The following is a 16,671-nucleotide window of genomic DNA, read 5'->3' as shown; positions in this document are numbered from 1 at the left end:
TACTTTTGGTGGATCTATAAATGCTCATTCACACTTTATCTCTGATTATGTTGGTCCACAGACGCGGCGCTGTGAAGGATAATTTGGTGATTTACAGCTCGATCAAATGATCCAGGAGCCATCAAATGGATTGAAAATGAAGCTGTAAACGGTCACTTTGTCATCTGTTTACTGCAGCTTTTACTCAGATGTTTCTAATAGTGATTTAAATGCGTCACATCAGGAGCATTGCACTAGTTAAGTCATTTATTTCTCCTCCGCTGTTGGCTGTCTGTAGGAAGTTCTGGTCAGATGTGCCAATACCACAGACTAAAAACAACAAAAAAATGTCCATTATTTACATCATTGTATCTATTCTTTGTAAGACTGCGGTTTGGCGCGTCTGTGTGTGGGAAGTTACGCACTGAAATTAAACGCCTGTCGAAACTTTTTCTGTAAATAGCATGTTTTGTAACATTTCCAAAGTTTTGTAATTTTCCATGAATTGCAGTCTGTGTTACTTTGCCATTAGTCACTCTTCAGTGAGCATCAGACATATTTGTGTCTGTATCTCCCCACTCTTTATAAATGTAAAATCTTTTCATAGAAAATGTTGCTTTTTTGACACACACACACACACACACACACACACACACACACACACACACACACACACACACACACACACACACACACATATATACATATATATATATATATATATATATATATATATATATATATATTCATGCATGTTTCTTATATATTCGTGTATCTGTATATTTTAACATTTAAATAAAGATTATGTAATAAAATGTTTTTTTTTTTATATATAATTGTGTGTTTTAGGTGTAGTCTTATAGTGACACATGATATCTGACTTTGGAAATACGTTAGTACACATCAAAATCACATCTGACGGAGAGTAAATTCGATAATTTTTTATGTTGAATGTTGATATGGTTTTGTCCTTGACAATATCATGCAAGTTTCACCTCGTAAAGAAAAGAAAACTCTCCTGCGCATGTGCAGATTAAAAATGCACAATTGCAGTGTGGCTTTAAAGTAAAATGGATTCTGATTGGCTGTCAGAATCAACAGCATATAATATACAATTATTTATGTCATAATTATGACTTAAGGCAAGACACCCCAGGAGAATAGGGTAAATGACTAATAGCCACCATACTTCCCCAGTTGATTGATTACATTAAGCATTGCTAAGATTTTTTGTAGTACAAGTTTTCTGATATTTAGTTTAAATATGCAAATGAGGCAGTATATATTATAGCAGTACTTTGCATAAATTTCCATTAAAGAAATCGGAAAATTGAATAAAGCCAGATTCAAAATTTATATTTTATTTTGTTGACATATTAGTCAAAAGTTTTTTCAGAAGGGATTTTTATATCTCTTTTTATCACTCCATAAATCAGAAAATAGTCTCAACAGCCAGAAAAAAAAAAATGCATTTTTAAAAGAATAAAATGTTGTAAATTACATATGAACAAACCCCTTCGTAAAAACCTTCAGAATATAGATAAGAATAAAACTGTAAAGTTTGGTGTATGTAAGAGATTTCTGGCTCAGCGCAGGAGAAAAACTCAAACATTTTGAGAAAACGGGTTTAAAGATATAATGTAATTTGAAATCTACAGACATAAACAAACTTAAAAGTATATTCTGATGCTTTCTTTCCACAAGTCTGAGAAACAACACATTAAGAAAAGCCAAATAGCCCAAAATCTCAAATTGACCATTGCATGAAAAAACATTTTTTGCACTTACCTTAAGTAATAATTTAACCAATACCAATTTTATATCATAATTGTAATGACTCACCATTTTATGTCATAATTATGTATTTTGTTATGTGGCAAAACTGGGCTTCCACCCATTACCTGTAACATCCACCAGGGCGCGCTATATTCTAAGAGTAGAATTATATTGCATGTAGTCGTGTATAGTTTCTCTTTGCTCAGCTCTTCTCCAGCTGACCACAGGCCACACATATGGTGCTGATGACCTGAGGTCTCACTGACCCCTGACAGCAGAGACTCTCCCTAATAAATGAAGCGCGTGTGCCGGAGGGAGTGTTGGGTGTCCGGCTCTGGGATGTGTGTCCGAGGTGTTGGGTGTCTGGAGGATCAGGATAGCGTGTGCAGGGCGCGTGTGCTTCACTCTGAGCAAAATACAGACACACACGAATATCCACCTCATTTTCAAAGCTGTTTCATGTGAATGTATTGGCCGCTTTAGGAAAATAATGATAACAAAGTGAATCGCTAACACTATTTTGTGCTGTGACATGCTTATGATTACTACAACAAAATAAAATGATATAACAAATACCAATCTAATAATAGAAACCATTGGTGTACTAATATACAAATTACTTTTTACAGACAATTGATCAGTATGAACCCCCTAGGATCATGGTGATGGGGAAAAAAATATTGGTAATGCTCTCGCTAAAGTTTTGAGTTCCCCTGAGAAAATTTGCTCACAAAGAACTCAAAAGGCTGGAGTTCCTAAAGCAGAGATCTCCAACTCCAATCAAACACACCAAGTGTTAAATTAACAAGTCAAGTGGTGATTGAGCGTAACTGTGCGTTCAACTGTGGCGGCGAGCTCTGGCAAGGGTGGCGGCTTTTAATTGGTTTATTTCGTTAGCAAAGATGTCACTATAATTGTTAAGCCCACATCTGGTACACGTGGATTCCACACTATGTTGCTGTCTGGGAAGCATGTCATCAATACAGAAAATATGTAAACAGTGCTCAATTACAGAACAGCAAACAGAACAGTTAAAACACAAACAATTAGTCGTGATGATTTTCCTGGCTTCCAGCAGAGACTCAGACAGAGAGAGAGAGGAAAGAGCGGAAAGAGCAGCGGTGTTAATAATAACCCGTCACACACACTCAGAGCCGTGTCTCAGTTATCTGTGCTTTCATTCCAGACGTGCTTGAGACAGCTGAGCGGGTGAAAGTCTTAAGACGACGAGCATTCGAGACATTCACATGGATCAGATGATAGTGCTGGACTCATGTGTTCACTCCGGCTGGAGATCAGCCCACTTCTGACTGGATACATTACGGGAAATCTCCGACAGATATGGAGTTTGCAGAACTCTGAACAATGCTGGAGGAATACATGATCAAATACAAAACAAAAGAACAACAGCAACAAAAAACAATAGGTTTACTTTCTCTCTAATTGGGCTGAAAACAACGCTGATTTGTAACATAACACTGATTTGTAACCATGCTAAATTGTAACAACGCTAATTTGTAACATTACGCTAATTTGTAACATTAAGTTGATTTGTATCATAACTGATTTGTAGCAATGATGATTTGTAACATAATGCTGATTTGTAACAACACTGATTTGTAACAACACTGATTTGTAACATAGCGCTGATTTGTGACAATGCTAATTTGTAACATTACGCTAATTTGTAACATTAAGTTGATTTGTAACAATGATGATTTGTAACATAATGTTGATTTGTAACATAGCACTGATTTGTAACACTGATTTGTTACGATGCTGATTTGTAACATTACGCTAATTTGTAACATTACGTTGATTTGTAACATAACGCTGATTTGTAACAATAATGATTTGTAACATAACACTGATTTGTAACATAGCGCTGATTTGTAACAATTTTGATTTATAACAACACTAATTTGTAACATTACGCTGATTTGTAACAACGCTGATTTGTAACATATCGCTGATTTGTAACATACCGTTGATTTGTAACTGCTGATTTGTAACATACCGTTGATTTGTAACTGCTGATTTGTAACAACGCAAATTTGTAACATTACGCTAATTTGTAACATTAAATTGATTTGTAACATAACGCTGATTTGTAACAATAATGCTGATTTGTAACAATAATGATTTGTAATATGACGCTGATTTTTAACATAACGCTGATTTGTAGCTATGATGATTTGTAACAATGATGATTTGTAACATTACGCTGATTTGTAACAATGATTATTTGTAACATAACGTTGATTTGTAACGACACTGATTTGTAACAACGCTGATTTGTAACAACACTGATTTGTAACAATGCTAATTTGTAACATTACGCTAATTTGTAAAATTAAGTTGATTTGTATCAATGCTGATTTGTAACAACGCTGATTTGTAACAATGATGAATTGTAACATAATGCTGATTTGTAACATAACATTGATTTGTAACAACGCTGATTTGTAACAACAATGATTTGTAACAATGCTGATTTGTAACATAATGCTAATTTTTAACAATGATGATTTGTAACATACTAATTTGTAACATTATGCTAATTTGTAAAATTAAGTTGATTTGTAACAACACTGATTTGTAACGACACTGATTTGTAACATAACACTGATTTGTAACAATGCTGATTTGTAACATTACGCTAATTTGTAAAATTAAGTTGATTTGTATCAATGCTGATTTGTAACATAATGCTGATTTGTAACAATGCTGATTTGTAACATAATGCTGATTTGTAACAATGCTAATTTGTAACATTACGTTGATTTGTAACAACACTGATTTGTAACAATGATTATTTGTAACATTACGCTGATTTGTAACAACGCTGATTTGTGACATAACGCTAATTTGTAACAATGATGAATTGTAACAACGCTGATTTGTAACATAACGTTGATTTGTAAAAACGTTGATTTGTAACAAAAATGATTTGTAACATAACGCTGATTTGTAACCTTGCTAATTTGTAACATTACGCTGATTTGTAACATTGAATATTTGTAACATAACACTGATTTGTAGCAATGCTGATTTGTAACATAACACTGATTGGTAGAAAACACCTATCCAGATATTACTAATCATCACTACGGGGTGTAGAAATGCACCGATCTGGCAATGTCAAAACTGACTTTGTTTACTTGCATGTTCTCTAAGTTAAAGTGAATGATTTATCGGTACATGCTTTTCCAAATAAAAAAAAAAATAAAAAAGTTTGAGAGAACATTCAGTGCAATAAAATGAATGTCCAACACGTCAATAATTTAGGAGTTTATCCGTGGACTCATGCTGGAGTCCAACCATTCAACTTGGCAGTAATATGCGGAAAAACAGTAAAGCACTGAAGAACAGTTCATATTTCACATGAAGAAACTTTGTTTTCAGTGTCACACACAGATAATGAGACCGGCAGTGCTGTGTAACGTTATTGTAAACTCTTAACTTATAATAGGCTAAAGGTGGTAAAAAGGTGAACACCATCAACAACATGAAATGGCATCTGCAATGTATTCAGCTTTTGCAATGCAATGCTTTTCTTAATGTGAAACAGGATTTATTTTGGACAGAAATAAGGTTGGACAGATTTGTCCAGTTACTATTTCAGTGCCCATGTGGCCTTGGTTATGTTTGCAGAAATGAGTGGAAAAATCAGTTACATTTTATGACTATAAAATAATATTATTTCTTCAAAATAATAACCACTGATGAGCTGCATCTTATAATGCCAAGGTATTTGTTAGCCCAGCAAACACAGAAGGTTACTCTACAGTTTCCTTCAAATGTCAGTCTCATTAAAGCGGATGTGTAGATATCAACATGTTTAACCTGCTTTGACAGTAAGGGTTAGATGAATAAATATTTTAATCCACTGACAACAGTTGACAGAAACGACAGTTCATTCGAAATCCTGCTATAGATGTTATTCACAGCAGCTGAAATGACCAGTTTTTTACATCAGCTTTGATTTTAACGGGAATGAAAGCGAGGCTGTGAGGAATAGACATACATCTCTTCAGTGGGTTGTGCTGTAATTTAAATTGCTTTTTTTTTTCTTTTTTTTCTGCTAATGAAACACTGCAACAATAACTTTCAGTAGATCTAGGAGCTTTTATACAGCTTTATATAGTGGATGCCATTGCAAACACGTTAAGTCTGTCCCTCACAGCCTCGCTTTCATACCGGTCTTCCCAGACAGCAACATAGTTTCGGCCCAGATCCGGTCCACATCTGGGCTGTGTAGAATCCAAGTGTACCAGATGTGGGCCGGACCTGGGCCGACACTGTGTTCTGTCTGGGATGGTGCTGCTCTGAATAAGGTCTATAATGACGCTTGGGTAACGTTTCTTAGGGCTGGTGAGACACGGGCAGTGGAATGGGGCAAAAGAGCTCTCGAGATCCTTTTTAAAAGTATGACTTATTTTAAATTGAGCGCTGTGTTTATATGGGAAAGTAACGTGGGATGGAAAAACTATTACACTGCACTATGACACCAGGCTTGTGTAGATGGAAGCTTTCGCACGATAATTTGAAAATGTTGCAATTTTCTCCACATTTGGGAAGATTAACAGAAAACACTCACATACAGGTTTCTATAAAGAGTGTTTTATTCCAGACTCATTCTGAGTCCAAGGAACAGAAAAGGCAACTCAACAAACACACATACAGCATAAACACACACAAACGCACATGTGAACACACTCCAGGCGTCAGTCAGAAGAATCGACCGCTCTATAACTATAAACAAAGCTTTTAAGAAAAGCACCGCCATCCTCTCGCAGCAGGCAAGAGCTCATGATACACACACACACACACACATAGTGTTACAACACACTTTCTCTGTATCGGTTTCAGACGTATGAAATCAGACAGAAAGCAAGAACAGCAACTTTAGGAGGATTCCTGACTGAGATCTGTCCGTCTGGAACCACTGAAGATCCCATTCCCATCTCAGAAACCTGCCAACAGCACATCCAGGCCTGGGTTCACCCCAAAATCAACACAAATAAACAAGAAATCATATTCTGCATAAACAAAATTACAAAATTAAATTGTGACAATTATCATCTCATGACAATAAAGACAAACATTTATAAAAATATAAATTTTTATAACAAAAATATGAACACATTATAATTATTATTTAGTACTGCAAATATATGTATAAATATTTTACTATTTAAATACTGTTAATATTTTAATATCATTATTAATGCCTAATAATAATAATAATAATTGTAAAATAATATATAATAAAAAATTATTATAATTATAACAGTAATAATAATTTTTAAAAAAGTATTTAAATGTTGAGTGAAATATTTATACATAATTGCAGTACTGAAAATAATAAATGACAAATTAATCAAAATAAAACCTAATTAAAAAAGTAAAACATCTGGATGCAGTGCAGTGTTGAGAATGTGTTTTGTAAAATAAACTGTTTAAATGTGATTTCTCTTGATTTTGGGGTGAAATGTTTCCGCGGACATGTTTCCCTGATCTTGCAGTGTGTGTGTCTCAGTCTGTGTGTATGTGGCAGGGGTTGGTTCCCGCGCGGAGAGCGGAGCGGTACAGTGTGCTGAAGTGTGTGTAAAGCGGAGCACACGTGACCCAGGGCTCTCCGAAGCGCAGGTGTCCTGTGAAGAGGAACTCCTCCTGTCCTGCGCGCGGCTCACAGCGCACCGGCATCTTCACTCGCCCCGTCCAGCGCCCGCGCACCGACACGAACACACCGCTCTTCTGACGATACACACGACTCAACCACAGCAGCACAGACACCTGACCCTCATCATCATCATCATCATCCTCCACGTGATGAATCCTGCCGCGCACCGCTGACACACACACACACACACACACAGCATTAACTACACAATGTTTTCATCATCTGAAACATGCACCACTTATATGTGACCCTGGATCACAAAACCAGTCACGAGTCGCACGGGTATATTTGGGTCAAAATGATCCATTTTTCTTTTATGCCAAAAATCATTAGGATATTAAGTAAAGATCATGTTCCATGAAGATATTTAGAAAATTTCCTACTGTTAATATATGAAAAAATCGATTTTTGTGAGTGAATGCAGCACAATCGTGAACATAAAAGTAGAACTTTAAAGGAGATTTTCCAATGTTTTGATTTTTCTGTACCCTCAGATTCCAGATTTTCAATAGTTGTATCTCGACCAAATATTGTCCTATCCTAACAAACCATACATCAATGGAAAACTTATTTATTCAGCAAAACTTGACCCTTGTGACTGGTTTTGTGGTCCAGGGTCACATATTGTAAATTTGCTTATATTATGCATTTAATGTCACGCATGCACAACATTTATATTCATGCCGAATACATGAGCCCAAGTTTATTGTGTGCAACGCATTTTCCAGACACTGGTAGTTTAATTTTACAACTATAAAATAAAGTTCTCAGAATGTTGCCTTAAGTGTTTTTATAATATTTAAACTAACAGAGAAAACGCTTCTTGTAATGTTTATTTTCAGTTTCAGCAAGTTAATGATAATAAACGTTGTTATAATGAACTGAACGCCACTGTAATTTGTGTTTGTTTTATACTTGTAGTTTTTATTCCTGTTCTGAACATTGTTCAATTTAAAGGATTTGTTGTGAAGTGAGAGGAGCTAAAATACATAGTTCATACAAAGTAAAATACAATTTTACATTATTAATCAATGCAATAATAAAATGAGACTTTTATATACCAATGCAAATTATCTGTTATTTTCCTCACAACAATGACATTTTGACCAGGCGTGACTAATATGTTCACAAATATGTTCTAAGAATGTTTTGTTAATGTTCCTTTTAAGTTTTCAAAACGTTCTCTGAATGTTAAAAATGTCCAAAAAAAAATTCAAAACGTTTTTTCTTGGTTATTTGAACGTTGCGTGAACATTCCATTTTATCATCTTCAAACATTATGGAAAAGTTACTTTGGAATGTTCTCTGAACATGTTTTCTGAACATTCCGAAACAAGTAGCAACACTTCAAAAAAAAAGTTAGATGAACATCCAACTAAAATTTTTCAGAAAAAAAAAGTTCATTATTGATGTATAAATAATGTTTTTGTGCTAAAGTTTTGAGAACATTGTTAAAGACCAGATAACTTTGAACAAACGTTATATTAACGTTACTGGAAAAACATTTGTTCTTAACCAGAGCGTCAGTCAAAGTTCCTTTTGCTATATTATAGTCAGGTGCAACTTGAGTTCTGGAAAATGCGGTAAATGATGACATCTCAGGAGAATAATACGGTAAATAGTGTCTTACCAAAGTCGCTGGTGCAGAGCGCCATGAGCAGCTGGTCATCAGTGCAGGGTCTGCATGCAGCTGAAACACACACACACCTTACATCAGCGTGACACACTTCCTCCTCAGACACGTCTGCCTCACACACACACTCCAGCTGTGCCTGAGCTCCTGTGACCTCTGACCTTTGCCCTCTGACCCCGTCTAGATAGTGTTATCATCATTATAATCATCAAATCCAGGGGTCTCGACTGAGTGATAACACACAGGGCTGTGACACAAACACATGTGCGTTTAAAAAGGCTTTTAAGATTGAATTGTTAATAATACAAATATTCAAAATTAGGTTCTGGGAACCAAAATGATTCCTCAAAACAAATGCATAAAAAATTATATTTTAGTAACATTTTCAATGTTGTAAAGATGCACAGTAGCATTAATGTGGTTTAATGATTTCAAAATGACTACATTTATTACAAAACTGTTGCAACAGCTGTCATGTTTCGTTTCAAGTGAGTCAGATGTTCAGATGAATCACATCTGATGATTCAAACGAATCAGGAATGAATCAAACTACAGTGGTTGTGCTGCGTGTTTGCCTTTGAAGACAGTATGATGGAGAGACATTGTCTGTGTATCGTCTCTTCTCATCACAATCTGTTAAGAGTCACACTCAGAGTATTATGTAAATTCGCCTTTAGGACAAAAGCATTTGTGAAAGTAAATGTAAATGATTTAACACATACAAGCTCACTCAGACACACTGAAGCGGCTCTTTCAACACTTCCTCCCCCACTCACACTGATCACACTGACCTCAGATCAGCTGTTCAGCCAAACATTACAACACTCACAGAAGCTTCCTCTAATCAGAGAGTTCAACTCCCATTTGGTTAGTTTGCTGGAAACAATAATGTAATGTTCCTTAAAGGTTTTATTTTTACAATGATAAAAAAAAAAAGTTTTATTTACAGGTATTTTACATTATTTCTGATTGTAATAATAAAACGTGACTTGTACACCGGTGTGACTTGTCTTTGTTATTTTTGTGTGACTTCCCAGCCAACAGGAATATAATGTTTTACTAAAGTTATGAAAACGTAGTTTCTGAATGTTCTCTGAACATTATGGGAACGTTAACCTTCGCTTTTGAACCTTCGCCTAATGTTAGCATTTGCTTCCCATTTGTTTTTGTTTTTTTTGGGTAAATATAAAAAGTAATTTGACTACTATAAATTACATAGTACATTCTCAAATGGTTGAAAATAACACACAAAAAAGTTATTTTTAGGTTTTAGATTTATATTGTTAAATAACTTTTTACAGAAAATTATCTAATGATTATTTTTAGGTTTTATTTATAAACCTTAATTGTTCAATATAAATTGCAAAATGGGTTAGATTAAAATTAAAATGTACTCAATTTTTGAGCGCTGCAGACTTTAGTTCAAGTTGAACCAAAAAAAATATAATAATAATAATAATTTGATAGCCATATGATGAAAAGATTTAAATTTGTTCAGAGATTTGAGTCATATTTGAAGTCATATTGACTACACTTGCTGGGATTTTTTGCCCTTTTGGAGCTTGAGCATGTATAAATCAGGGTCAACTTTCATTGCTCAAGATATTCCTAAAAAAACTCTTTTCACTGACACACACACACACACACACACACACACACACACACACACACACACACACACACACACACACACACACACACACACACACACACAGACAGTGAGTGAGACCAGCAGGTGAGGAGCTCAGGACACCTCAGTACTTACATGTTTATAAAGACAAACCCTCTGGGAGCGTTGTGCGGGAAACAGGGGAAAGAGAGGGGGAAGGGAAGCGGAGGAAAGACTCGGATTCTGGAGAACACCAGGTAGCTGCGCAGCTAACACTAACATGTTTCGCTAACGGTCCCATTGAGTTAAGAAAACATCGCTTATGAACGTTTTATGAATGTTCTTGAAAGTTCTTGAAAGTTAAGGGAACATTCCATTTGGAACATTATTAGAATTTTTGAAACAAGTAGTAACACTTTTAGATTTTCAGAGCATTATTCAAGACTTTAATCGAACATTCTATTAATGTTACTGGAAGAACGTTGTGAGAACATTCCCAGTTAGCTGGGTCCATGTGGAGAAAAGGCGGACGGAATATTGGGATATTTGAGCATTCAGACTGTGATCCTCGACAGACAGCTGTGTGTTATCCGATTATAAATCCCTCCTGAACTGCAGCTTTGATGTGAAACTAGCCGAGTGGACTGTGATTGACAGCTCTACAGTCTGCTTGACCCCGCACACCTCTTGATTACACTGTTTATTATCTTCTGTCAGGCTGAACATGGAGCGTCGGGGGGGGGCGATGTTCTGTCTGGGCTTCAGGTTTAACAGGGTCATTTACTACCTCTTTCATGAGGATGATGGCCATTTGACAGTGTTGTTATTCGACCCCCAACTCTCTCTCTCTCACACAAATATTCCTGAAGACACCAAGGCTGCGTGATACACTGAATACCTACAATATATTATATTTTTTAGTTTTTGAAATATCAAGATCACTTAACTCAGTACTCTAATTACGTAGCTGTTCTTTGCAACATGATTACAAAAGTACTTCACAAAAAATGCAAATATATATTCAGTTCTTATGTTTCAATCTATGAATCAGTGCAAACTCTGATTCAAATATTCATTTGCATCCTAACTAGTTAAAAATGATGTGCAAATGCAGTGTTTTTATCGTTATACCTAAAGCTATTTGCCGTTTTTATTATTATATTATATTATACAATTAATTATTGTCATTAATTGAAATAAATCAGAAAAAAGTATATATTAGATGAAAACCTTAAACTTAAAACAAAAAATAGAAACGGAAGTTTAAACACTAAAATTACTGAAACTGAAATAATAATAATATAATAATAAATGTAAATAAATAATAGAAATAATAAACTAACAAAAAATTACAAAAACTTTGAAAAAAATAAACAAAAGCTAATATAAAATATTAATAAATACTATAGTATATAAACTATTGGAATAGCACTACCTTTTATGTTCTTGCTTTTGTTTTGTAGGAAAAAGTAAGTGAATATTATTGTTTTTTCTGTATTGGACAATAATAATATTGTGCATTGTTAAATAGGTGCATATAAATAAAATACATTGTGTGTGTGCTCAATTGGTAAAAAACGTCTGATTCTTATTACTAACTTTATTTTGATTCTTGCATTCTTGACTGGGGGAAAAAAATCATATTTTAAAGGCATTTCAGACACAATGCATAAATATGGAAAACAAGATTGAATATCATAAGAAAAGTCTGTAAAAATAGGGTCCAATATACTGTGTTAATATGAAGAACTTTTTTTCATATTGATTTTTCATATTGAGTATTTTGAATTACACATTGCACTATTGTGTTGTGTTTTAGGGTTAAAGGAAATGTGTGTAAACGTAACGGATAATGTCCCGGCAGAAAATCACCAGAACCTTTTCCATTTTTACTACAGATTTTTTGGTTACACTTTATTTTAAGGTGTCATTGTTACAGTGTAATTATATATTTAAGTACTGAGTAATATTAAGCCACTACATGTACTTACTATAGGGTTAGGGTAGGACTAGAGTTTGGTTGAGGGTTAACTGCATGCAATTATGCATAATTTAAGTCGAATCCATGTGTTCGTTTGGCCAGAAGCTAGTTATTTTACTTTAGAAAGTTTTAAAAATAGATTTTTTTTTTATACAAATGCTTTGCTTCAGAAGGCCTTTATTAACCCCCCGGAACAGTGTGGATAACTTTTATAATGGATGGATGCACTTTTATAATGGATGGATGCACTTTTATGATGGATAGATGCACTTTTATGATGGATGGATGCACTTTTATGATGGATAGATGCACTTTTATGATGGATAGATGCACTTTTATCATGAATAGATGCACTTTTATCATGGATAGATGCACTTTTATGATGGATAGATGCACTTTTATGATGGATAGATGCACTTTTATCATGTATAGATGCACTTTTATGATGGATAGATGCACTTTTATGATGGATAGATGCACTTTTATCATGAATAGATGATGCACTTTTATGATGGATAGATGCACTTTTATGATGGATAGATGCACTTTTATCATGAATAGATGATGCACTTTTATGATGGCTAGATGCACTTTTATCATGTATAGATGCACTTTTATGATGGATAGATGCACTTTTATGGACTTCAAAACAGAAACAGCCATTCACTGCCATTATAAAGCTTGGAAGAGCCAGAACATTTTTTAATATAACTCTGATTGTATTCGTCTGAAAGAAGAATGTCATATACACCTAGGATGACTTCAGGGTGAGTAAAGACTTGTAGGCAGAACTACTAGTTCCTGCCGAACCTTCCCGGCAGAACCCTTTTTCGTTGTTCTCCAGGTTTTGTGTCGGATGTGTGAGCTGTACCTGCAGGCGAGTAGGGCCGGTCTCCTGGCGTCTGCGTGGGGATCAGCTGATACTGAAAGGCGGTGACCCGGCGGCTGATGTCCCGGCGCGCGGACGCCTCCACGAACAGCGCCCCCTCCTGGAGGCCGAAGCAGCGCACGACCCCGGCGGCCTGCTCCTCCTCCGACAGCAGCGCCCGCAGCTCCCCGGCCCGCTCCAGGAACAGCGTGGCCCCGCGCGAGTCCCTCCGGGGCTTCAGGCAGGCGAGGAGGAGCGTGGAGGACGGCAGGTTGGGGCGCAGGTTCACGATCACGGCTCCTGTGGGATAGAGCCACTCCAGAGAGCCTTCGGCACAGCGCAGGTACACCTGCTCCACGTCCCGCGCGTGAGACTCGTGCGTCAGCCCGCTGAAGACACACAACACAAGAGTAAACAGCTACTCAATTACACACTCGCCAACCCTTCTGTGTACCTCTACAATTTTAGGCCCTGTTTACACCTGGAGCCCTATTTTAAGGATATAAGCGCATGGTCTAAAGCGTGTGTAATAAGCAGAGTGTACGCACATTACTAACACGCTGTTTAAATAACACAAAAAATATTGCGCCATTGACTTTAGACCAGGTTTCAGTTGATCAATGTCTATTTCAGTTCCTCAAAACAGCAACGCTCCGACAATGCGCCTGAACACACACCTGGTTCTCAGACCAGCAGCCCATGGGCGCAAATGCATTTGCTATTTAAACAACACGGCGCAAGGTGTGAAAATGATAACTGCGTCGGGCTGAAACTAGCAAAACACTTGTGTCACACTTGGTGTATGATAGGACCCATTGTGTTAAGATTCTTTGGTCGATTGGATCACAAGTGGACAACACTGAATACAGGTGTAAACTGTGTCTGAAACTTTTTAAGCTTGTCCACTTTCGACCACTTGAAAACACACTGCAACCGGATTGCTTTCGTAGTGTAAACACTCTTGTGGTCGAATGTGTTTAAACGGCCACAAAAGACAGTCTTCTCTCCACCTACTGACCTAATGAGTAAACATTATGGGAAGAGCTCTAAGAGCCGATTATGGGTCGGCTGAAGACACAAGTTTGGTTTGAAGATGAAAAATGTACCAATCACAATGTTCTCTCACCATTCCTGATTTCTAACACACACTCACAGCGTTCGGCTGGTCTTGTGTCTGTCAGAGCAGAAACTAAAGCTGACGCTCTCCGTGTTTTTCCATCGTCTCCGGTCGTGTTCATGTGTAACCATGGTTTGAAATGAACCTTTTCACTTACCGGCCAATTTGGCTACTACATTTTTAAGTTAACAGCCATTCACAACTTCTACTAGCCAAAAAATACTACATACTTTCATACATTCATTTCTTATTCAAACTAAATCCTGTCATCCAGCATCTCTTCCCTTCCTCTTTCATCCTCATCCTTCCCACCAAAAATGTATTTAAGGTGGAGAGATCAATACAGTACAAAGAACATTAAAATAATGTTGGAAAATAACTGTCTTTTTGTGTTAACCAAATGCTTTTTAATCTTCGCTATTGCTTCAATGCAAATGAACAAGCGCGCTGTTATTTGTTGCGTAGTGACGTGTGTGTTCAAGTAAGCCATATATGAGCAGATTCTGCACAATACACTGCTTTTAAAATATCACGATGACTCACGAGTTGAGTATTTGCTCTAAATCCGGGTAGATTTGGCTTACACGAACTTCCCCAGCAAAGTGAGTAAACATAGTGAGTAACACGCCAAATTGGCCCGTGATTTGACAGCGTTACCCGTCAGTTGATTTTTACCCATATTTGGCGTGTTAATTTCAAACCCTGTATGTAAATTGCGTGAGTTTATTTCATCCATTAGATGGAACGATCTGAAAATTACACATTTACCTGCCCATAAACTCTCCCCTCAAAGATATCAGGACAGAAGTGGTTGAAAGTGGACAAAAGAGACGTATTAAATCACCAGGTGTAAACAGGTTTGTGTTTCTGTCGTCTACTTGTGATCCAATCGATCAAAACGCATCTTAATACCAGGAGTAAACAGGGCCTTAGTTGTGTCTTGCTTCTCATTCAACACAGAGGTTCTCGTTTGTCAAATGACACATAAATCTGAGGGCTTGACAAATTGGGATTCGTGTTCAACCATGACCACCTTCTCATCTCCAAGAGCTTTCAGAAACATGAGGAGAGATCGGATGTCGAAACTGTGGGATTTTAAGTCAACCCGAAGTCTCTGAAAAAGCATATGGTAGGAGACGATGGGTAATGTGCACATGAAAGATATCACAAGCTGTCATCCAGATGGGACATTTTCGTTTTCCCCGCCACAGCGCTTTCAAGTGGTTGTGGTCGGCATATTTAGGGATGATTACAGTGTGTCTGTTTCAGCTGAGATTTACACTCTACACCTGGTGAAAAGCACCACTTCTCTGACAGATTATGACCTCAAAAACAACTTTTAAAAAGCAGGATTCAATGTCCCATTTATCCAAACTCAAGTGTCTAAACAATGATTGACTGATTCTAAAACACAGATTAATGGTATTCCTGTATTTCCACCAAATATGGAGGGTTTAAATCAACACGAGGGTGAGTAGATGATGAAACTTCACATCTACAGCTGGGGTTCATGACTTGGCATTATAATTAAACTGACAGGGTTTGGTTTCTACTGAAATCAGTGCCAAATGTCCTCCAGAGAAAAAGAGCCGAGTCCCGCACACATGACCCCGAAATTCATCTGGCTTGCTTTTAATTAACGTTATTAAATCATTTTCTGGAGTCCATTAAGTCGCGGAGCGTATAATAGAGGCCAGATTCGAGCGCGGTCTGATTCAAAGAGTTAAATGAAGGAGTTGAAAGGAAAGGAAAAGTGTGAGTCAGCTACTTAAACCACCAGAGCACTAAAGTCAATGGAGAGAGAGAGAGAGAGAGAGAGAGAGAGAGAGAGAGAGAGAGAGAGAGAGAGAGAGAGAGAGAGAGAGAGAGAGAGAGAGAGAGAGAGAGAGAGAGAGAGAGAGAGAGAGAGAGAGAGAATTTGAATTTCAAAAACCCTTTATTACAAGTTTTAAAACATTGTCCAGTCAAACACGCTGTTAAACAAGAATCAGAACAGAAAAGGCTAAGTTATCTTAAGAGGAA

The 16,671-nt window shown here is 36.6% G+C and overlaps 1 protein-coding gene across 1 annotated transcript in view; it reads right to left on the bottom strand.

Moving 5' to 3' along the window:
* Positions 1 to 6,362: 6,362 nt before the first annotated feature.
* The window catches only part of metrnlb (meteorin like, glial cell differentiation regulator b), an 11,542-nt gene continuing 1,233 nt past the window's right edge, over positions 6,363 to 16,671 (bottom strand). The window contains exons 2-4 of the mRNA XM_081361237.1: positions 13,536 to 13,921; positions 9,072 to 9,131; positions 6,363 to 7,610 (exon numbers count right to left, since the gene is read on the bottom strand). Of these exons, the coding sequence (XP_081217363.1) occupies positions 7,294 to 7,610; positions 9,072 to 9,131; positions 13,536 to 13,921 (763 nt within the window). The 3' untranslated portion in view covers positions 6,363 to 7,293. The remainder of the gene's footprint in view (positions 7,611 to 9,071; positions 9,132 to 13,535; positions 13,922 to 16,671) is intronic.

The sequence above is a fragment of the Scardinius erythrophthalmus genome (assembly GCF_964197995.2).
Source record: "Scardinius erythrophthalmus genome assembly, chromosome: 3".
In the NCBI taxonomy this organism is placed as follows: Eukaryota; Metazoa; Chordata; class Actinopteri; order Cypriniformes; family Leuciscidae; genus Scardinius; species Scardinius erythrophthalmus.
This window is presented reverse-complemented; position numbering and strand designations above follow the sequence as displayed.